Source organism: Numida meleagris, chromosome 5, assembly GCF_002078875.1.
Source record: "Numida meleagris isolate 19003 breed g44 Domestic line chromosome 5, NumMel1.0, whole genome shotgun sequence".
Taxonomy (NCBI): Eukaryota; Metazoa; Chordata; class Aves; order Galliformes; family Numididae; genus Numida; species Numida meleagris.
In genome coordinates, this window is record NC_034413.1 from 70328773 (window position 1) to 70352211 (window position 23439).

A 23439-nucleotide genomic window follows, 5' to 3' on the forward strand; every position below is an offset into this window, starting at 1 on the left:
TACACAAAGAACAGTACAGTACTAAAGTCCTAAACTTAGAGAGGCCAACGCTATGGGCGAGCTGCGATTCAGAGCTAGTTGCTAGGAGGGTTTAACTAAAGAAATATGGCAGAACCTGGGGTGGATGGTTGTGGCTCTGTCTGTCCATCCCTCTGTCCATCCATAGTCAGTCTTTCCATCTGTGCATCCTTCTGTCTGCCTGTCCTTCCATCCGTCCATCTCTGTCCATCCATCAGTCTTTCTGTCCATCTGTCCTTCTGTTCATCCAGGTCTCTGTCCTTCCCTCTGCCCATCCTTTTGTCAGTCTGTCCACCTGTCTTTCTGTCCCTGTCTTTCTACCTGTCCCTCCACATTTCTGTCCAACTGCCCAGCCATCTCTCTGTCCTTCCCTCTGTCCGTCTTCCATCTTTCTGGCCATTGGATGGTGGAAAGACAGATGAACAGAAGGACAGACAGAAGGACGGAGGGTGGGACAGACTTACAGAAAAAGGGACGGAAAGATGGAGGGACAGACAGAAATCCAGACACACAAAAACAGAGAGAAAGATGGACAGAGGGATGGATGAGAGGAAGAGGAGACAAACAGGAATGGATGAAGGACAGGACAGAAAGGCAGACAGACAGACAGACAAAACCAAATTGAACCCCCTCCCTCCCTCCTAAAATGCTGCTTCCCCTGCGTTGGTTGGAGTTGTCTCATTTTAAGGTGCCATTTTTCTTGCCAGAGCTGACAGAAGGTGGACAAAAACAACCCCACAAAAAAAAAACAACCCAACCCAAACAAAGGAAAGCCCCGGGAGCACGCTGTTTTTTATTTGAAGTGAAAATAAAGGTAAACCTTTTCAGAGAAGCATTTACTTAGCAATGCAAAATGCACCGAAACCAACAGCTAAAGATGGACTCGAGCATTTTCCTGTAAGCAGATGTTGCTCAAGTCCAAGAACTGTGAAGACAGGAAAACCGAATGGGGGCCGTGCACAGCATTCAAGTAGAAATAAATACCAGTACACACTAGAAGACAAGGTTTAATAATTGATAAAAATGTACAAAAATATTCCAATCCGAGGTTGCAGAAGGAGTACCACAGCGGCACGGCGCGGGCGGAGCCGGAGCTGCTCCCCCAGGAGGGCTTGGCAAACGCTGACGTCCTACACAGATACTGCAGCTGCTGTTGCAAACACGGTGGTACATTCTTCAGCAGGTTCGTAAGGCAACATCTCAAAAATTATTTACAGTTTGATTTTTAGTTTTGATCGTGTGAAGGTAAGCACAGAGATCGCAGCCGTAGCTGTTCCGTACCGGCTCGATGCGAACGCGGAAGGCGGCTGTGAGCGGCAGCACCCTCTGCTGCTGCCACAAGGGAGGGCTGAGCGCAGCCACGTCCACGTTTCATTCACCAGAAAAGCTCCCCTGGAGGTGATGGGGAGACACGAAGCTCTCAGCAGCCTTCTGCTTCACACGAGCGCTCGGAACGGCTTTGGCTACCAACGCGGCTCCCAAAGGAGCCATTCCAATAGCTGACAGTTCTTTGCAGTACAGATCGAGAAACGGATTCATTAACCCCATTGCCTTCCCCCTTTGAGAAATAATAACAAATTCGTAAAACAAATTAAGCCACAAGAAACTATATTAAGCATCTTTCTAAAAAAAAATGAAGCTCTACCTGCCCGCGCGGCCGGGAAGAACAGTTACTGCCTTTCTAGGAAGGAGGGCACCGCGTCGCTGCTTTGCTAGAAAGGTGCCAGCGCTCTGCTCTGCTCAGCCTGCAGCTCCACGAGCCCCGAGCCGTCTTCCATCGCGCCGTTCCCTTCCGGGGCTCCCTCCGGGGGAGCAGGGCGCCCGTGCTGCCCGGCGACATTCAGCTCGAACTCGGGATCTCGTTCGCTTTCCTAGGTTTGGCGCAGGTAAGAGTACTCGGATGCATCGATGTGGTAAAATTAAAACCCGCCGTGATTTCAACAATGGAACTCAGGATATCGGAACCCACGTCCTGAATGAGACATCGGTTTCTTTTATTATGCCACAATGTAAACATATTTGGTATAAATAACGTTCTCATTGATCTTCATCCAGTTGTTCCAAAAGCGTCCGCCTCTGCTTTTCCAGCTCGCCCTCGCTCAGCTCGCTGCCCGACGTGTCCCAGTTGCCCTGCGGAGAGACAAGGGTTGGTGAGAGCCTCACACTGGCTGCCCAGCTCCCGGCTGCAGCCCCGCCGCGTGCCCCCACAGCCCGCTCTGTGCAAGGCTCAGCTCCCTGCGGGAAGAGGCAGGTGAGCGCTGCGTTTTCCAGCGGGAGCTTCCCACGGGTGTTTCTGATGCTGTACGTTCAAGCACGGTGTTTCTGAGGTCTGTGTAAGCACGGCGCAGCGAGCTGCTGCTCACAGAGCGCCCAGGGCAGCGGGCACAGAGCCAGGCGGCGCGAGGGGAAGGGGGACGGCGAGCTCTGCTCAGCTCCTGCTGTGCCTGCGCTCACAGCCACACCTGAGCTCCAGCTCTTGGCAGAGATGCCTGCATTCAGCGCGTCACGCTTTCCGAAGGCGCGACAAAAAGCAGCCGTGTGCCTCCCACCTCTGCAAGGTGAACGGTGCAGGGAAGGCCACCACCATCAGCACCATCCAGCTGACCCGAGCGAGGCAGAGCACTCCCCCTCGAGAAACCCGACGATGTTAATCCTGCCCCACTCCCCATTTTTTTCCGTTCGAACTTGTCTTTGAAAACGCTGCTCTGACCCTTCCAGAACGAGCTGTACGCAGAACCATCACAGCAAAGAGCGAGACCATGGTCACAGCTACACCTCCACCTGACCTTCCAGCTCAAAAAGGGCAAGAATTAAGATTTTCTTCCAGTGTCAGACTAGCACCAGCCCAGCACTACTACAGCAGTGACGAGAGTACTCAAATGACAGAGTGGAAGAGCTGCACAATCACCTCAGTGTTTAACCAGCTGTCCTGCTCATCTCCTTTGAGATCCATCTGGCAAATTGGATGGAAAAAAGAGAGGCAGTTTAATCCTAAGTAGTACTCTGTCACAGCATGGGCTGTGCTTCAGTACCATCCATAGAACAGCCTCATTCCCACCTTACATCAACCAGCAACACGTCCTACTGGGCCAAATAATAAATCCATTAGTAACAAAGTACTAAATGAGGGCATAGAATCTGCATCTTTCGGCTTTGCTTGAACATTTAGTTCTTTTTTATGTCTGGAACTGGAACAGAAATAAAGCTTTAACACCTTATTTGAAGTACACTATGAACCTATAAAGCTCACATACTATAGCATCCCACTGATATATCAAGCCCAAAGGCATCACATAAAAAGGAAAGAAGAAAGCTTACAGAATCTTTTCCAGGTCGTTTTTTAGTCGGAGATTTATGTTTTGATTCAGATCTTTGTCTAGCTCTATCCTTTTCACTTTCTCTCTCTCTTTCTTTTTTGTCTTTTTCTCGTTCAATATCAGATTCTGGTGAATCCTTTGTAATAAAGGGAAAATATTAAATATTGTTATTAAATGTATTAGGTATTATAGTTTATAGAATACTCACACCTCAGTAAAGTCTGATTCCATTTTAATATAGGCCATATTAGAAAGAAACTGCTGGAAGTGGTTGCTAGTTTAACACATCCCGGTAACCAGGGCAGAAATAAGTAATGCAGAAACATTACTGAAGTTATTTGAAAAGGAGAGAGTCCTAAAAAACTTGTACCATTTTTAGTGCATGCAAAGACAGGGCATGCTGGATCCATGCAATAAATCCCTGCTGTACACAAGAGCCACTCATTCCCTAAGATCTCTGCAAAGGCTGAAGTCTGATAATTGTTTGTTAATGTGGCTGCTTTGCCATGGCTGAACGCTTTCAAGCTCCTGCACTTCTGCTGCACTGAGGGCTCGGGAGCTGTGGCTGTTTTTATTCTGCCTTTCATCCCAGCTAACCTTACGTGACCCTGTCTGCATTGTACTGATACATTACTCAATGCCTAACATTGGGATCTCTTCTTAGTGAACGCTGTCCACAGAAGGGCACAGCTCCCTGCTCAGAAATGACAGGAACAGCAGAACATAGCAGTTTTGAGAAGTTCTGCAGGAACTTGAGTTCAGAGACACCAATTTCCTCCTTTACCTGACACTTTGGCCTCAAGTGAGGTACAGAGAGGATGAAAGCTCTCTTTGTGCTCTTTAGGTTCTAGTGATGCTCTGGCACATTTGATGTCAGAGCTGCTAACTCAACCCTGCTACTCAAGCAGACGAAAGGAACAATGCTCAGCATGAGGCAGAGGGAAAAGAAGGCTGGGATTCTATCCAGCACGCCACAGCAGAAGCCAACACCAGGACGTGCCACGATGACAAGCAGCAAATAACAGGCTACTACAGTCCTTCATACTTCCTTCAATAGCTGCAGCTTAAACCCCCACGTGTTACTGTCTTCAGTGGTTTTATGTTAAGGTATACATAACAAGGTCTGATATAGAGAAGTCCTCGCTATAAAGCCAGCTGGTATCTGCCAATATCTAACAGGATTGCTGTGACTGACCACGAGGTGCCACGCTGAGCCTTAAACCAACTGAAAAACATGAGCTGTACTTACAGACTTATGTCTTCTTTTCTTGCTCTTTTTCTTGTGTTTTTTTGACTTCTTATAACTTCTCTCTGCAAACAAACGAAGGCAGGGGGCGGAAATCAATACAATTATAATCACCCAGCAATAAACCAGTATCAGTAATTTTAAAGCAAAGAAACTTTTGAAAAGTCTCATACCAGATTCTGCGCTGGAAGAACGCTCGGAAGCAGATCTAGATTCTGAACGCTGCCTTTTCTTCTTGGAATGGCTGTCATCATCCTCAGACTCCGAGCCCTTGAGACACACAACATGTGCTTAGCACGAGGACAACACTGCCCAGACAGCGACAGGAGCAGGTGTTAAGACATCAAGAAAGCCCTTACCGAGCGAGAGCGAGAGCGCTTCCTGTGATGCTTTTTGGATTTTTTAGAATGCTTCTTGTTCTTTGAATGATGATGCTGACACTCGTGCTGGAGCACAACATGGAAAGACAAACGTTAATCTGCAGGGCTCACCGTGAAACTAAGACATCTCTCATCACCCACACAGCACCTATAGCTAGCACTGACTAGAAAATACAATCAGGCATTCTTCTATATCAAAAAATATAAACCATTAATGGTATTGCCACATGAGAGTTATAACAAGCACTTAGGAGCAAGGAAACAGCTTCAGGCATGGATGCACACAGCTCCTGTGACCCGAATCCTTGCAACAGTGCTTCCAGTTTGAAGTGATTGCTCAGGCTGGCCAAGAATTGAGTGCAAACCTTGCTTTGCAAAACTTGAAACTCTGTAATTAAACCATTTTAAAATCTACAAACTGCAGTGAAACAAAAATTACATCTCCTGACCTAGGAGAAGATAACACCTTTCTGAACACGGCTGACTTGTCAAGATTTCTGCAAATCTAACTCTTAGCGTGGTCAGTCCAAAAGCTAAGGGTGAAACCACGCCATAACCCTTCTGCACATCGCCATTAAACTGCTCACAGTAAAAATCAAAATCCCAACTCCCCACAACTCTACTAGAAGCCCTGATGTTAACTTCTGAAAATCCTTGCAGTGCAGACCAGAACAACAACAACAGATCAAAGAATTCTACACGTTTCTTCAGTGCCTTGCTTTCAAGATGAGGTTGTAACATCCATACTTTTTGGTAATGCAGGATGCCCCTTTCTCTGTAATTTAAGAACCAATCAACTAAGACTTTTTCGCATATTCTCTAATCAGGAAAAAATAGAATAAGAATTACCTCTAGTACATGCATGAAGTCTTTGAATATTCTTTTTCTTTCGGACTCTAGAGTGATATCTTCAAACGCTGGTTCCTTCACAAATCTATCTCTGATCTGTAAGAGACACAGCAATGAAATGCTAACACGAAACGCAGACATTGCAAAGTTCATGAACAAGACATTACTCCACCATTTGGGAAAGCCACGGTGCTGTTAGAAGGCTCAGATTGTTTTTCATCAGCTTCATAACCAGCAGTCTTTAATACAAGTGTACAAACAGAGTATACACTGCTGTTACATGCAGTGTAATACAAATGCATGCAGAACTGGTTTTTTTTTCTGCATACGCCTTGCAAGCTTGGTAGAAGCACACTGTCTTACACACAGTACGCTTTGAGAGACAAGGTTTTAATCTTACCAGAACTAAGTTAGACTCTTCACTAAGCAGAGTGCTTTAATCTCCTCTTAAACCACTTATTTAAAAATAAACCAAATGGAAGTACGGACCGAATTTAATTTTTCAACTCAAATTCTGGTGTCTACTGAAGAGGCAACTCGTGTTCAAGAAACATTTAGATGTTGTGTTGAGAGACATGGTTTAGTGGGGTTATTGGTGGTAGGTGGATGGTTGGACTGGATGATCTTGTAGATCTTTTCCAACCTAGCTCATTCTATGATTCTGTGATTCTATGACTCATTCCTATGGGTCTGCGTTGTACAAACAGAAACCATGAGCATAGAGAATCCAGGCTTAGTTATTAGCACGTATCAACCTGTTAAATATATTTGGAATGACTTTTGTAATAAAGCAGCAGTACATACATCTTCCCAGACAGCATCCAACTCAATGGGAGGAGTAGCTTGTTTCAGCATACTCTTGAAGGCAGACTCTTTCCGCTTCATTTTGCGAGCTTCTTCTTTTTCCCTTTCCCTTTCCCGGGCTTCTGCCTTTTCCAGCAGCTGTATCAAATTCGAGTTGTGAGATCATTAGAAAGATATCAAACCAGAAGATTAATAGTTCAGTTTCATGCACTTTTTGGGAAGCCCAATGACAGTTCATCTTTTGAGTTTTCCATTTATCCCTGCCCACTACTTCAAAGCACACAATGGCGTTTCTCACACAGAATCTAAAGCAGAGTTAATACCTGATGCTAGTCAGAAAAGAAACACACACAAAATTCCTTCACAAGAAGAATTACAAATAAATATGATAACATTACTGAACTGCTAGCAAAGAACTTCACTTTTCTCAAGACTAAACATTTATATTTTGAGAAAAAAAATCTCTTCCTTTAATCTTCTTTTGGGAGCTCTTATTAGGATAAGCAGCTCTGAAGCACAGCATCTTTCTTAAACATTGTAACAGCACACTGACCATAAGTGCTAGTTCTTGGTTTACAAGGATTTCGTGTTATATTCCTATATATTAATACTTACACTATTGAAAGCCAGCTTGATATTTCCTGCATCCAATGTTGTAGCTCTCTTAGTTGAACTGATGACTGTAACAAAGTCTTCAAAAGAAGTATTCACTTCAACCACAAATCCCTTATCCTGTAAATAAAGGAACAAATGAGCTTACTTTCTAGGCAAGGGGCTAAGTCAGGAACTGTCACATTAACAGTGCTGTACAGGATTTCCACTGTGTTCAGGTCGTATCTTCCAAAAGAAAGCAAAATTTGCCATTAGAAGACAAACAGCAAAATGGGGCATTTCCCCCCCTCACCTTTAAGATGTCTTTTATGATCTTCTTTTCATCATGGTAACGTGCTTTTAAGTCTTCAACATAGAACTTGAAGAGATCAAGTGCTGTTGATCCTGATGAAGAAACTAGATAAGTCAAAAGCTAGCTCTAATAAAAGAGCTGCGTTTTTTTTTTTTAATTCATTTTCATTTCAAAACAACACACAAACAACCCTGCTTCACACTGCCCAAATCCAAGAGCTTTACGCCTTGCTTATTACAGGGTTGGAAGTATTCTTACCAGGTTGACCAAGCATATTGGTGAATCTGATGTCAGAGCTTATGGTTGGGTACAACTCCATCCAAGAGGACATTGAATGTAACTGTCCATGCTCGTGCAGCTCATCCAAAAAGATCTACAAAACACAAGTGAATTGGATGTTCATTGTCACTTATCATCCTTCCACTCTGCTGAGAGCTGGAACTCCTGATAACTGGAATTCCATTTGTGTTAAAATGTGATTTTTAAATGACTTCAAACATAGTCACTTCTTCCTGACTTCCTCCACAATTTACCACGTGCCATATGCACTTTGCATTCTATTTTCTCTTACTTTCCCCTGCTCTTGCAGCTTTCTGGCAAAACAGATTTATTACGCTGCAGACAAAACACTGAAATGCTGACATGTGATTTATTACACGTACTCATCAGCTTCTCCCTACAAAAGAAGCAAACACAGGATATGTAATCACCCGACACGTCTAAGGCAGAAACAGCAAGTCCACCAACCTGAAAAGATTCTCTGTTCTTCCGCTGCCGCCGTCTTTCTCTAAGCAAACTTTTCTGTTTTTCCTCTTCCTCCTCTTTTTCCAGTGCCCTGATGTGTTCCTCAAAGCAGATCAGCGCATCCTCCTTATCCATATCTAGCAACAGGTAACAACAGAGTAGTAGAAGTGTTAAGCAGTGATACTAACTCTAGAATGTTTCCTAAGGGATTACTAACTGCTGCCAATTTGCACTACTGACGGAGTGAGGGAAGATTCGCTGACCACCGAAATATATGGCAGACCCGTGCAGCATAAAAACCCCAACAACAGAATGCCAAAAAGAAGAACAAACCCAACCACTCCCCCTCCAGTGTGCCCAGTTTCTCACTGTCAAGATGGAGCACAGAAGTCTTGATGAGAAGAACAAGCTTGCTCTACGACCCCGGGTATCTTACAAACACGAGACAGAAGTCAGAACACAGGGCCTCTATCAAATACTTCAGTGGTTGTACAAATGCATACGCTGCTGTTAAATACACGAGATCGACCCATTGAGGAGAAAATCAACTCACAATGAAAAAACCTGCTTTCTCACTCTAGCATCATCATTACTTCGAAGCAAACAAACACAGCAGGAGCTCAGTGTAGCAGAATGCAGCCTCAGTATTTGCCACGCTGGTTACACTGTCAAATAATTCTTCTAATTCCAGAGGGGAACAAATACCAAGGTAGTCTGATCTCCATGAAAAAGCAATCCCTTGTTTGATCATGGAGATTGCATCAATAATGATTTCTGAAGCTGACACAGATCCCCAGGAGCAAAATAAAAAGACAAGAGATAGACTTTTATAGACTTTTTACATACTCTGAAGCTCCTCATCTTCTGCAAACGTCGGGTTGTCCATCAGATACTGCTGAGCCTCCGACCACGTGGTGCAGTAAGTGACGTTAGCCATGTTATCCAGTATGTTCTTCAGAGCTTCCCAGTTCCTCTTTCGTAGCTGCTTGGCTTGTTCCTGAGGAGGGAATGCAGTAATGCAACAGTGCTCCTACCTGGTTCTCCAGTGCCTTTCCTACAAATTCCTCCCCTTCTGTCTGCGTTTTAACTGTCCCTGAGCAATGCACAGAACTGCACTGCTGGCAAGGTTTCTTTACTCGGTGGTACTGACTACTTTACTTGTCATTTAAAAAAAACAGCTCTGAAAGAAAGCTACCTTCTCTTTCTTAGAGAGAAAAAACAAGACGTCTTCATAAATTTCGAGACGATCACGCTCAGATATTGCATTCCAGACTTCCATCTCCCCAAACATCTGCTCAGCTTTTCTGTACAAAACAAAGAAAAAACATATAATAATTTATCAGTGAACATTGATTTCATACACCCCACTGGCTTGCAATCATGTTCATCAACTGCTTCATAAGCAATAATTCCTTTGTGCAACATCTCCCTAATTTCTTTCACGGGCAGCCTGGGTGCCAGCTTTCTCTCTTTGATAAATAGACAAAAAACTAACCTAACTTTTAAATACGTTCTTTCAAAATGAGAATATTTGTCTTCCTATAAACATTTTAATTATAGGCTTCTCAAGGCTGAGCACACACAAAGGGAAGCATTGCCAGGAGCAAGCTGGAAAGAGCGAAGGACAAACTTGTCAAGTTTGTAAAGGCCAGAAGTTGATTTAAGAATGATCTTACTTGTATCTTGTTGTGGATGTCATCTTTTCATGGTTTTCAAGAAAACGCTGGAAAGACTCTTTAGCTTCTTTGTATTTGGATCTCGCTTCTTCTTTTTCTTCTTTTTCTGTTTGAACTTTGTAAGCATTAAAGGCTTGCTTTTTTTCACTCAACTTTGCCAAAGCACTTCATGCCAAAAAGAAAACACGAATTACAGGAAAGGTGATTACATTTAAAAATCAAAACTGAAGACCCAAAGCATAAAACAGATGTGAATAATCCAAATCTTGGAGACAAAATTAAATGCAATCTAAGTGACCGGTCACAGTCCTGCCTCTCCCTCAGGGTTCCTATCAGGCTGTATTCACCCGTTTCACATTGCAATACTATTGTTACAGTGGGTATGAGCCACTTTTCTGTGAACGTTCATGGCACGCACCCATTTCAGAATAACCTAGAAAGTATTTATCTCCACCATAATCAAAAGTGTGTCTTTATTCCTAAGCAAACCATACCCATTGTACAGAATGCCACTGACAACTGCCACATCCTTCCCAAATCAAGGATTAACGCCAGGACTTGCACTTTACATAAAAAAGAAACAGAGCTCCTGGACATGTTCAGAAATGCAGATATCTATTAAATCGCTCAGAGCGACCCCAGTACAGCCCAGCCCCTCATTTATGGAGATAGGAGAAAAGAATCAAGCAGTACCTGTATCTAGGATCATTAATGATCATTTTCATGGCTTGCTCCCAGGAAGCATTGGATGGTACTCGCTGTCAAGACATTTCAGCATTACTCATCACGTTTAGCATCGACAACCAACAATGAAAGAGAAAAGCACTACACTTCTGGGGTTAAGAATACATTCTTTGTTGCAAAACTTTGTTTATTAACAGTCAGCTTGGAAAATGAACAAGGTCCTTTGGGATTATTGCTATTCAGTCAATTATTCTGGAAATTTATGTCACTAGAAAAAAAAAACCCAAACATTCCATATACTCTGAAGGAAAACTAGAGCCAGTCTCATTTTACTCCCATTTAACCTCCACCTTCTGATGTTCTAGAAGACAAAAAAATCTAAGGCTTAGATGGTCAGCACTTTTATTAGAACCATATCTGACAAAAAAACCCTCAATCAAAAATACAGGCAACCATAACTTCCACAAATATTCAAATACTTAAGCACTGTTTTAAAACTGACCTCATGGAAAAATAAATTGTCTTTAAGACAGACCAGCTTATGGGAATGCTGCAAACCAAACTGAACAGCCTGTCATCTTTCTGTATGGATCTGCAACCTGTCTCTGAAGCACCTAGTGAAGGTGCCTATCACATGAATCACTGCCCCAGTCTCAATGCTGGAGAAACACCAGTCAGTTTACCTGACAATGGTTAGTTTACATTACAATGTGAGCCTCACTAAAAGGAAGGAAACTGAGAGCTCTGATGAAAATCATACACCTTGCTCCTCACTCAAAGCGTTTCTGAGAAAGGCTTCAATCATATATGCTGGTTTCACAGTATTTTTCTTTTCTCACCTCTCTTGTCTAGTATGTAAATCCTCTTTCTTAAGTGCAAATGAATCTTAACAGCAACAACAAAGACCTCGAGCAATTCCTGGTAAATGCAGCTTTGGTAGCTATAAAATAGTAAGACAGCTGACTGAAATACCTTTTCTTTTAGGAGTTCTTTAAATGCCTGTTTCGCTTCTTCTTTTGTATTCCAAGTGTAGGTTTTTTTAACTGGTTGTGCATCATCGGCCTCCTTCTTCGAAGAAGCACTATAAATAAAAATTAACAATTTTAGTATTTAAGCATTTTTTTTTCCCTAGGTTAGAACCACCATGGGGTAAACACCTCATGTTACCCCAGAGAACTCTTCCTACTCTGGAAAGCTGATGAAGTGTTTGAACCACAAGCTGCTCCCTAGGAGCTTCAGGTGAAGGCTGGTAAGAGGAAGGCATCAATTTTTCTAAAAATAGGTTTAATGCTCCTTCCTCTTACTCATCCTTCTCTGCTGCGTTGAGGTTGATGCTGATGTTTCGCCGAGGAAGCAGCTGGTTGTCAAAGCAGCCCAGCCAGCTAGAACTGAGGGTGAACCCCACCTGAAAAGAAACGACGGAGCGCAGGAAGCCCAAATCCCACCCAGCTTTACTTACTCCGCCGAACCCTCCTGCTTGGAGTCATCCGCCGCGCTAGCGGCGCTCTCCGCGCTCTGTTCCTGCGCAGCAGGTGCTGAAGTTGCTTGCTGCCCCTGATCCTCAGCTGTGGCTGCAGCACTGCTCTCATTTTCTACCGCAGCAGAGGCGGCAGCGGTTTCTGCTTCAGAGGCTGCAGCTGCAGTGCTGGCAGCACCAGCTGTGGCGGCCTCGGCAGTGGCTGCGGCGGCTGCGTTTGCTGCATCTGCTGTAGCGGTTGTTGTTGAAGCAGAGTCTTCAGTCTTGGTGCTGTAGGTATCAAAAATGGGAACAATCACATTCAGGCCCAGGAGGGCGTAACAGCTTAGGGAAACCTGCAGCTTAAGGAAGTTAGTGAAGGTTAGGAGCTGTTACAAAGAGCGTACCTGAGAGGGACACAATCTTAGCTCTGAAATAGGAAATGCTTTACTGAACCTGTACATCCATGTACATCAGTTATTTCAGTTCAAAAGAAAGCTACAACACATGATGAGAATGTTTAAATATGAAGCCACTATTTGGAATGAAAAGCAGCAAGGGCCATGTTTTAGGATTCAAGGACAAGATTCTACTCTTAAAAAAATGACAGCCTAATATAAAACACAACAGAAGTATCAAAGTGAAAACACACCTGTTTTCTTCAGCCTTGATCATTGCTAGAGGAGACGGGGAAAAACAAACAACAGTTAAAATACAGCTTCAGAAAAAGACATCTTATGCATTGTAAAAAGTCACTGTAAGCACAACTTAGCATCTAAAACAAAATGCAGAAATCCCATTAAAGAAAGATTAGGGTACAAAGAAATCATTTCTCCATTTAAAATAATTATTTCAACTTCAGCAGTCTAGTTTAAAGAACAGATAAAGCCAGGCTTAGTGAAGCAGATCTCTCCTTCTCTTTCATTCTAACAGTCACTGATGCTTACTCTTTGTAGACTGTTATACTCATTTTATACTCAGCTGATTTTGTAGGGGTTTTTTTTGCCAAGACCTTATTTCCCTCACAATACCAAACAAACTGTGCTAAAAGCGAAGAACAAGAGCACGTTATGTTTGGAAGGGCAGAAAAAAAAGGACTATTTTGCAGCAGAGAAGAGCAATGGGGCTGTGAGCAACCTGGTCTAGAGGGAGGTGTCCCTGCCTGTAGCAGGGGTTGGAACTACATGATCTTAAAGGCCCCTTCCAACCCAAACTGTTCTGTGTTTCTGTAATACAAGTGTACTAATTGCATTTGCAGTTTCTCTAAATAATTTGTCAAAAAAAAAAAAAAAGGGAGTAATTACCCACACAAAGCCTTACAACAATTTTGGCTTCCAGAAGACAGACTGTTTTCAGTATAAAGCATATTACTGTTTCTCAGCTTCTTCCAAGAGACCAAAACAAACTGTAAGTAATTCTTACTCAGTTAAGAGCTACACAGTATTACAGAAATCTGCACCTTTTATCCTGTTTTCCCAAGTGAATGTGGATTGTTACAGTGGCCCTCTAATTCTTGCCTTCTCTCACCACCCTGAACACAAGTCCTACTACAAGTTTCCATAGGTTTCCAAAGGACTGACTGCTAAGTATAGGGAAAATGGGTCTACAACGGGTCTCAAATGAAGAAAGAGTTGAAGTGCTGCCTAATGTAATGAGAGCACACACACACAGCCCTGAAAAAGCCACAGCACATTCCATACTAAATCAATTCCCGTTTAGGGACACGAGGGGGAGCTGCTGCTGCCTCCACATAAACAGGGAAAATCAAAGGGTGTTAGGGAAAAAGGGGTGGTGAGGTGGAAAACACAGAAATGAATGCTCCATAGACATCTCAGACTACATCCTACTGTGCATGGCTACTGTCTAACAGATGTGCAACTCCCATGCTTTGATAACAAATTTTTGCAGTAACACAGCTTGCAATCTCTGCCATCCTCTCCGCTCATCCTTGTTACAGATGTTACCTTCGAGGTCCTCGAGTTCTTTGGGCTTTGCCCAGCGCGATTCCTTTGTCTGGGAATTGTAGTAGTATGGCTTTCCAGAATCAGATTTGTACTCCTTCCAGGGACACTTAGACAACAATTGCTAATGGACAAAAAACCAGAGACATAAAGTCAAACTTACAGTAATAGTTTAAAACTAAAAAGGTTGCTAGAAGTGGGCCTCAAATACTACTAAGCCAAGTGATAACTGAAGGATCAATGATTGATCCTCGATACTCATTTCCTCCCTAGTGACACAAACACATCACTTATCTAAGTGCCATCCTTTCAATAAGGAACATTTACCTTAGAACTGAGGAAAATTGTTTAGAATTTTGTTTGTTTTGCAGCTTCAAGTTCCACCAAGGTAAGGAACGGGGTAAAATTAGAAGAGTTGCAAAAACGTTTACAGGTGTTTGCTTCCACTGATCAAAATTTGCTGGCACAGCTATCCTACGTGGTAGCCAGGCTAGTAGACTCCTGCCTTCACACAAACTCACACAACAATCTTTGTTTGCATTTTTACCTCAGCAGGTGTTTTGAGGTCGTCTGGCTTTTCCCACGTGGACTGCTTCGTTTCAGTGTTGTAGTAATAGGTTCTTCCATCAGGTGATTTGTGCTCTGTCCATGTTGATTTCTAGGAAAATTCAATGGAACATTAACGATGAGAAATAAATGCCGACCAAGATGCCACTGAAAGCCACTGAAATACATTCGGTACAAATGGAAAGCAGGCAAACCTGTTTAGAGTGCTCCTCAGTGCCTGAACTGTTGGTTGTGGCTGTTTGCTGAGCTGCACAAACCACGGGATGTGTTGTCTGAGGGTGAAACAAAACAGAGCTCTGAAAAGCCATTCCGGTTCCTATTAGTTTGTCATTGCAGTGTGCATATCAAATATACTAAACAATTCAGCAGCAAAGGAAAGGCAGCAAAACAAGATCTAAACAAATTTAAGTCACTACTGTCTTCAGTAAACATCTTGGTTTTGTCTTTTGCAAAGCACACCTGTGTTAAGGAACGGCGTAATAACTGCAGACAGATTTCTACCACGTGCATTGGAGCTGCCAAAGCAAAACAGTCATCAATATGGAAGAGTTAAAAGCTACCCAAACATAAGAAACAAAAACCTGCTTATAAACTGCTCACTGATACGGAGGGGAGATTTAAGAGTTAAAAAAAGGAACAGCTTTCACTCTTCTTCAGTCACTTGCAATGACTTAAATCTGAAAGGAGACAGCTTTAAAGCAGCACTGGTACCTAGGCTATAATTCACGTGCTGCTCATGTCACAAGGAACTGCCACACCTACTTGGAAAGCCAGAAACAAATAATTTCAAAGTGAAAAAATGTATGTAAATACAGCAGAAAACACAGCTTCTCCTTTAGCTCAAGCTCAGTCCCTTTAAATGAAAACACTAACGGCACAAAAACAATCATGAAAACCATATGTACTTGACAGAGCAGAAGAAAAGCACCAGGAGCTATTAATTTTAACATTAATTTCAGATTGGTAATCTAACGAAATCTTAACTCACAGACAGAGCAGCAAGCTTTGTATAAAGAAGAAAAGAAAAGCCAAGGTTTTATTTTACACCTGTAAAGCAACGTTTGCACAACACCACGCTTCTCTCAGAGACATCTAGAATTTGGTGTTCACTTACCTGAGTTCCAGGAGGTGTTACACCTAATTAAAAAAAAAAAAAAGTTTGGTTGCTTTATTTTTCCATATAATAACGCAAAGAAACGTAAAAGAAAATATTAGAAGTTTTTACAGGAAACAACAGTAACAAGGAACTTCTACTTACCTACTTGTGCATCCATGCTGTTCACCCCTGGCTGTAGAAACAAAGGACAGGTATTTAAGTACTGACTGCAACTGTAACTTCACCAGTAAATACAGTACTTACCCCAACAGGTGCTCCCAGCAGCAAAACTCTCTACTGTCTTAAATAGGGATTCCCAGCTTCCCATCAGCCACACATTTATTACTGCTCCTTAAGGAAGCGATCAGAAACGTCGAGCTACTCTGCACAAAGGCAGCATGTACAATAAACCACAGGGAGGGTCTCTTGCCACCACTCCAGCAGCCAGCTTTACCTCCCAGAGGGGCAGCTGGGGCACGGTGGGGAAGAGATGCTGCATTTCTGCAGTAGCTTAGTAGTCACTTGGCAGTCATCTGCCAGAATTATGTGGCATAAGCCTTTAAAAAAGCATTCGTCTCTGAATCAAGTGCTGTTGAATTTGTTGCGTTCATAAACCCTCTTGCAAGCAAATTTCCTACAGACACCCCTTCTGAAAGTCCTTCAAATTAAGGAAACAGATTGACAGAATTCAAAGAGAGTTTCCATCATTTCTTTTTCTATAGGAAAAAACATAGACCTTGCAGGTTTATCCTCCGCTGCGCTTTGGTTTCCAATTCTATGCCGCAAACTTCAGTAACAAAAAGCTCCTCAAGTAACATTTGCTAGAAAAAAAATTGTTAGAAAGAAAAAAAGGAATCACATCAGACCCATCTGTGGAGCTTGGCGGCCCTGCCCATGGCAGGGGGGTTGGAACCTGATGATCCTCGGGGTCCCTTCCAACCCAAGCCACTCTGTGATTCTACACATCAGGTTTGATATTAGGTGGTAGCACTAAGCCAGGTGAATGAACCGTCAATAACACTTAGGATTTTAAGATGTAATTTACAGGATACAATTAAAAAACCAGCTATTCTGACTGTGTATGTCTACGTGTTCAAGTGCTGTTAAGACCCTAGCTGACTTCAGCATCTCCTGCCAGTGACCCACCCAACACATTTCTCCTCGTTTACTTCTCCAAATGCCGACCTAATTTGCTGCGTGCTGCAAGAGCACTAATCCCACTGAGATCACTGGTTCTGTAAGAAATAAATCACACTGGCTCTAATCAGCTGTCTGGAAACGACTGCTCGCGTAGACCACAAAACAGAGTCAACCTGCACAGCAGTGCTCTGGAAGACCATCATACTCCTATGGAAGAAAGACAGGAATGTAATAATCCAGCTGGCCTCTGCCATCTTCAGATGACATTTTAGACTTGGAGGTGGCATTATCCACGAGGCAGCCAACGCTCTAACTCAGGAAGCTGGAACTTTACCAGGCAAGTCATCAGGGTTACCAAAAAAAGACACAATTTTTTGTTCACCCACAGATTATTTTAAGCTAAGAAATAGTAAAAACTTCGTTTTGCTTTCCAGGCTATGGTACACAAGCCACTGCAGAGAGGTACAAGTGTAACGGACACATAACTGTCTCATACACGTGCACAAAGGTGTGAGTGAGCTCCTGCTATCTCTGCCAAGAGGATTACACACAAAATTAAAAGCAGGAGCTCTCTGTAATGCTGCTTTGCCTCCTGAACATCATGTGTCCACCTACTTAATAAAAACGTATTCTTGATTCAGTTCCAGAGAAGTGATCTGCCTTCATGCCAAAATATGTAAAAACAACAATAAAAAAAAAACAAAACATAAAAAAATAAATTAGGCCAAGCTTAGCACTGATCCCCTCCCTCCCTTCCCAATTCTCTTTTGGCTTTAGCATTTTAAGATTCATCTTGCAAGGTCTGAAACCCTTTCCAAATTTTCCATAAGCACCAGTTATCAGAAATCCGTAACAACTTCAGCACTGGGGATGGGGGTAAATCACCAACCTCCTCTCTACTCGGTAGCTTTTAAAATACTTAGCATGTTAGTAAGTAGTTACATGAGCCCAAGAACTAACGAAGCACAGTTGCCATGAATTAACCTCAGGAGTTACTAAACTTTACTTGAATTACACTAAGACTGTAACACACAACTCATTCAACAGCAAAGAACAGCAGCAAGAAGCAGACTTGTAACTAAGAGGCAGGTGCTGGATAAAGACCCAGCACTTCAGACAGTTAACATCCTTTCCCTAGCATGAATGCCTAGTCACCTAGTCACCTCAGTGTGAGCAGCACCCTCTTACTTACATTGTTCTCTGTGATTTTTCTCTCCTGACACTGGCTGAAGCTGGCCAACAGGCTCAAGAGGGCAGATGAACTGCTCAACACCGTACATCTGGTTACACGTAGTGTACTGGGTATTTAACAGATGAATTCTTTATTTCTAAATTTAAGTGTAAAGAACTCAAGTGGCTCTCCTAAATCTCCCAATACGTCAATAGGAAAAAGTTTTAGCCTTCCTGCTTCAGGAAGATTTCATCAGTAGCATCTATTAATTCCCCCCTCTCCATGTCCACCCAAATAATTTTCATTTTTTAAAATCAATTCCAGCAAACCTTACTCAAGATCTCAAATGTGGTGGATTTACAGAAGTTTTATGAAGATGAGAAATGTACTGGATAGACAGTGAGCTGTACCACCAGACAGCCAGAGCACACGGTGATTCCTTTCAAGCCACAGGAAGGTAAGGGACAAGTGAGGAGGCCAGGGTGCTAAAAGTGTTAGGTGAAGCAGAATCCAGAGAGACTTGAGGGGAAAGCAGATGCATTTCCAATGAGGAGTTTAAAGACTGAAGAAAAGTCACAGGACACCACGTATCAGCAGTCCTACCTCCCACAGGAAACATCGTTTTGATAAAATAACTACATAAATCTTCACTGCAATTAGCAATACCTTTCTCGTAATTTAGTTTAAGAAAGCATAGATATACCCATGCTAAACCAAAACAACAGACATAAAGACATGTTAAAATAGGGAAAAGTGAAATTAAACTCACCGGAACCGTAGGCTGCATTGCAGCTTGGGACATGTGAGACATCATCATTCCAGGCATTACTGACTGCATCATTCCAGGCATCTATAATTAAGCAGTATTTCAATATACTTTGTGATATTTCAGACATTAAACATGACAGTTCTTTTTTTGGTTTGTTTTGAAATCAGTACATGATACTAGATTTTAATGCAAACAAGCCTCTAAAGAATTTGGCAACAAAGAGTAAGTTAAGCTTGCAGAACTCTGATTCCCTTCTGATTCCTACTAAATTTACATTAGGAAAAAAATGTCTCCCACATTCCAAAGTCACGTATGAAACAGTAATGAAGACAACTACTGTAACTACAGAAGAGCAACAATGAACAATACAACATGTAATCCATATGAACTTGGCAATGGGGATACATACCACACCACAGAAAATAAAAATTTGAGTCTAGACTTGTATCTGAGGTTGCTGGGTGGTCTGATGAGACAAAAAAAGCCACAGAACTGCTACCCAGATAAGCTAGCCTCTGCTCAGGTCTTTATGCTTTTAGTCTCAAAGAGATGGTTATGCAGAAGTTATGCACTGAAGCGATACACACTGAAAAGATGCAACATTTGTACTGGAAGTTTGATATTTTGCACGCTCACCATTACTTTTTGCTGATGTGGTTTCTAAGAACTACTAAGCCACTAAAAGAAAGTGACAAAAGAAACAACGGATTTAATTTAGGTCCCTTCCTATAAGATTTTTTGGCCACTGATCCCAGATAGACCTCCAGAAGTCAATCCTCTTCAACCTTTCAGTTATGCCCCTTTATTGACCTTGGCAGGCTGGCCAAGTGACCCCATCCCCCTGTATCTTCAGGGAGCATCAAGGAACCACTCTCCTCATCTTGCATCTTGTGTGGAGAGAGGGATACGGGGTAGGGCTACTGCTCCACCCTCATTCCATAAGGTTGTCTTGGGGGGAGGGTGAGGGAGGAAGGAAAGACTGGAAGGTGGCCCCTCCTATTCCTCACCATCCTGTAGAAGCAGGAGAAGAAAGCACTCTTGCCCCACTGCTACTTCCAGCTAAGAGGGCTCTGAGATTGTTGAAGCTTCTTAAAAACCCTAGCGCAGGTCCTCCAGAAACCCTGAACACTGCTTGGGTTCTGTGTGATGCAAGCCCAACAAAGGAAAGGAAAAAAAAAAAAGGCCTTCCTCTGCATGATGCTGACAGGAGGTCATGCTGCTGTTGCTATTGCCTACGCAGATAGGCGCTTGCCCTACAGTGGTTCACTTCAGAAAGGAGAAAAACAAGCTGCAGGAACGTTCCATCCTGCAAAGTTTTACAAATAAACCTCTGATAAGTGCTGGAAGAAAGAGGTTATCATCCAAGGAAACAAGCCAACGTGAGCTGGCACTTTCACACTTCTGGTGTGAGAGTGTCACTGTCCTGTCCCATCTTCAAAGCCATAGGACAACTGACCCTCCTCTTTGCCATGCCATTTACCTGTAGCTTTTTACTCTACATCTGCCAAAAATTCTTGAGTACTCCATCTGTATGGCTCACTACAATACTGTAGACTGAAATATTCAAATCATGAGTAAGACCAGGGGAATACAACTAAAATAACCATACCTGTTAAGCAGAAGAATAAAACAGAACTGCTGTTTAATAAATACACAAAAAAGTTCACGCTATTAGCTATCATACTAATGGTCAAGTTCTCCTTATCTTTTACTAGTGCATTATTTCTGCCATGCTAACAGGCTGCAAAACCGTGCTGAAGATTTTACACACGAGCAAAACAAAACAAAAAAGTGCCCCATCCACAGGCTCTATCCAAGGTACTGCAAAGGAAAACAAGAAAAGAGTCACCAGCATGACCCTGTGGGCTCTTCTTGAAGCATTAATCACTCATGTCACCCCCTCATGAGCCTAATCTCCTCTATCCCTCTTGTCTAGTTGATAACACTCAGTTTCTTCTAAGGCAAGCTACTATGACAAGCAGCACTACTGAAACATTTCTAATACCCAGCAAGAGAACGGCTTCCTTTAGAAGTTTAAAAACTAATCAGAAAGCACAAAGGGTTTTTCATTATTTAAAACAAAGTTTTAAATGTGCAAAAAGCACAGCTACAATTCTGGCTACTCTACCCGTCAGCCTAGTTTCACACTGATTGATCTGAAAGGCCAAGTTTATTTTTCAAACTGCATATTATGGTAGCAGCAACAGTAGATTACAATTCACTCTCTAGGATTCAAGAGGGAATTCTGCAAAAACTCACGTCTTAATTAATTCTTCCCTGTATCTCCCTACAATCTTCATCCGCATGGACATAATAGCCAAGAACTAAAGAAACAAGAAGCTCTCCCATTTCAACATCTGAGAAGAACCAAAAGGGGTTCTGGTCCCTTTCTGATTCCAGTATGTATTGAGATGACATTTTTACTTCTTCAAAATCTAAAAAAAAAAAAAAATCTAGCAATAAGCTTTTTATTAAAAAAATAAAAAAGATTAATACCTACCTCTATTTACAACTAAAGCTCTACACAAAGTGCATCAATTACCTGTTACAACGAGAAGAGTTTCTGCATTTTCTGCATGGATAGGAACTGTGGCACAGAACATCCTGCATTATTAACCTTATCACTTGCAAGCTACTGTATGCAACTTACCTACATGCTGGGATGACCTGACATCATTACAGGAAGAAAAAAGAAAAAAAAAATTGTACAAATGGCTTACCTGCCCCATTGGTGGTCCTCCCATGGGGGGCATCATCTGAGGCATCATGCCATGTGGAACCGGGGGCATATTTGGTGGCCTCTGGCCCATAGGGTGCATTCCCATGGGTGGGTAATGCGGCATCCCTGGGTGTCCCATCTGAAAGACAGCCACAAATGAAAAGTGAGCATGAAGCCAACGACCCCCACATCCCTCAAAACGGACAAATAACAAAGAGATGCCCAACACTGAACTGGAAATTATTTACTTGATTTTACCTTTTATCTCAATACTGCCTAGCAGCAAACAAGGTAATGACAGTAAGTGATCGGCCTCCTGCATCTCCAATTCAGAGTTTATCAGAACTAACGAGTACATTTAAAATTTCAAAATCAACATGCAAATGGAAAGAAACTTTGATAACCTTTTATCTTACGGCTTGTCACAGAAAAACACACAGAACTTCGAACTTCTGCATGTGCTTCCATACAGCTATGATCAATGCAAGTAACCCTGTGGGACGAGCAAAATCTCTCGCTCCTTGTGACCAAGACCAAAATACAGCAAATTACACTCAAATATGATCACCATCTTACTTTCCTAAAAACAAGGGGCCTGTTGCTGTTGCAATACTTCGTACAGTGATGAGGAAATGTTTTATATATATGTATATTTTAAGATATCAAAATATAACAAAAGCCTTCTATTTGGGCGGTCCAGCGTGGAGCCAGGAGTTGGACTCGATGATCCTTCTAATTCAGGATACTCTGTGATTCTATTCCAGCCAGTGGCATCAGTTCTAGTAATACCTTAGAACAGATGCCGAAAGGGATTTTACTTTGAAAAACACAGAGCTTAGCTTTATATCACCTTTCTGCACGTACATAAATACCCTAAGCTTGCTCACACGAAAACAATTCCTAAACAAAAGACCATTTCAGAACGGTTCTTGACAGGAAAAGTAGTTCTTGACATAGAACCATCAAGGCTGGAAAAGCCCTCCAGGCTCCCCAAGCCCACCCCACCGTTCCCACTGCCCACGTCCCTCAGTGCCACATCCCCCAGCTCTGGGACACCCGCAGGGACGGTGATGCCCCAATCCCTGGTGCCAGTGCCCGATCAAAACCTCTTTATGTTGGTGGGGGAAGAAGACACAAACACCAGCACACCCCGAAGCGAGGAGGGGCAGACGCCAGCAGCCAGCCCCAGCAGGCCTCAAACCCTCCAGGTTTGTCCCCGTGGCAGCGGTACCAGGACTCTCGCCCTCCGAGGCTCATACCGACCCCAGGAAGAGGCAGGGCGCCGCTTCCCGCTCCGCACGGCTCCGGGCCTGACAGGGCCGCGCCGCCTCCTGGGGCGGACCCGGGCCGTGACCTCCCCCGCGCGGCCCGCACTCACCATGAGAGAGCTGCGGTCCACGGCGCCGGGCCGCATGGAGGGGCTGAGCAGGCTGCCCCCGCCGCACCTGCCAAGAAGGCGCCCTCTGAGTGGCTGCCGCGACGAGGGGCCGAAGGGCATCAGCGGCTCGGGCTCCCCGCGGGGCGGGAGCAGCGGGGCCAGCAGGCTGACTGGCTTGCCGGCCGGCCAATCGGGGCGGCCCGCCAGCCGGGTGCCCTTCGGTGATTGGTCGGCGGCCGAGGCGACGGGACGGACGGCGTCCCCCGGCGTCAGCTGCATGAGGGGAGGGGGCTTCGGCAGGGAGAACGGCAGCGGCTGCGGGGAGGCCGTGGCCGCCGCCGCCGCCGAGTCCCCTCCTGACATCCTGGCCGCCGGGCCCGCCGCCGGGAGCCCCTTCCCGCTTGGCCTGGCGACCGCCGGCCGAGGACGGCTTGGAGCGGACGGATAGAGAGAGTAAGGGAGGCCCCGCGGCGGAGCCGAGAAGAAAAGGCGGCGGCGGAGAGCGGCGGCGGGAGCGAGCGCGGGGCCGGGCCGCGGAGCTGGCGCGGGGGGAAGCTGCG

The 23439-nt window shown here is 43.8% G+C and overlaps 1 protein-coding gene across 6 annotated transcripts; it reads right to left on the reverse strand.

Annotated features, from left to right (window-relative positions):
- On the reverse strand, positions 1008-23437 carry PRPF40A (pre-mRNA processing factor 40 homolog A). 6 transcript variants are annotated; one of them, XM_021399996.1, is made up of 26 exons: positions 22880-23437; positions 21503-21640; positions 18783-18863; positions 15865-15895; positions 15721-15743; positions 14801-14878; positions 14587-14697; positions 14043-14163; positions 12731-12755; positions 12082-12369; positions 11595-11703; positions 10632-10696; positions 9939-10103; positions 9458-9566; positions 9109-9259; positions 8266-8399; positions 7777-7891; positions 7519-7610; positions 7230-7346; positions 6615-6752; positions 5811-5906; positions 4941-5027; positions 4755-4851; positions 4585-4646; positions 3337-3471; positions 1008-2148 (listed from the first exon to the last, which is right to left on the reverse strand). In XM_021399996.1, exons 1-26 carry the CDS (start codon positions 23240-23242, stop codon positions 2056-2058), a joined length of 3024 nt encoding a protein of 1007 aa, XP_021255671.1. In that variant the 5' UTR covers positions 23243-23437; the 3' UTR covers positions 1008-2055. The 6 variants fall into 6 exon arrangements, with proteins under 6 accessions (XP_021255671.1, XP_021255670.1, XP_021255673.1 ...); XM_021399995.1 differs by having other exon boundaries at positions 7519-7622; XM_021399998.1 differs by lacking the exon at positions 3337-3471.

Coding starts and splice junctions, on each gene's coding strand:
- PRPF40A (XM_021399993.1), bottom strand. CDS start 23,242: ATGTCAGGAGGGGACTCGGCGGCGGCGGCGGCCACGGCCTCCCCGCAG. Junction 18,864..21,502: donor GAGGACCACCAATGGGGCAG/GTAAGCCATTTG, acceptor GCTTAATTATAG/ATGCCTGGAATGATGCAGTC. Junction 14,164..14,586: donor ACCTCAAAACACCTGCTGAG/GTAAAAATGCAA, acceptor TTTGTCCATTAG/CAATTGTTGTCTAAGTGTCC.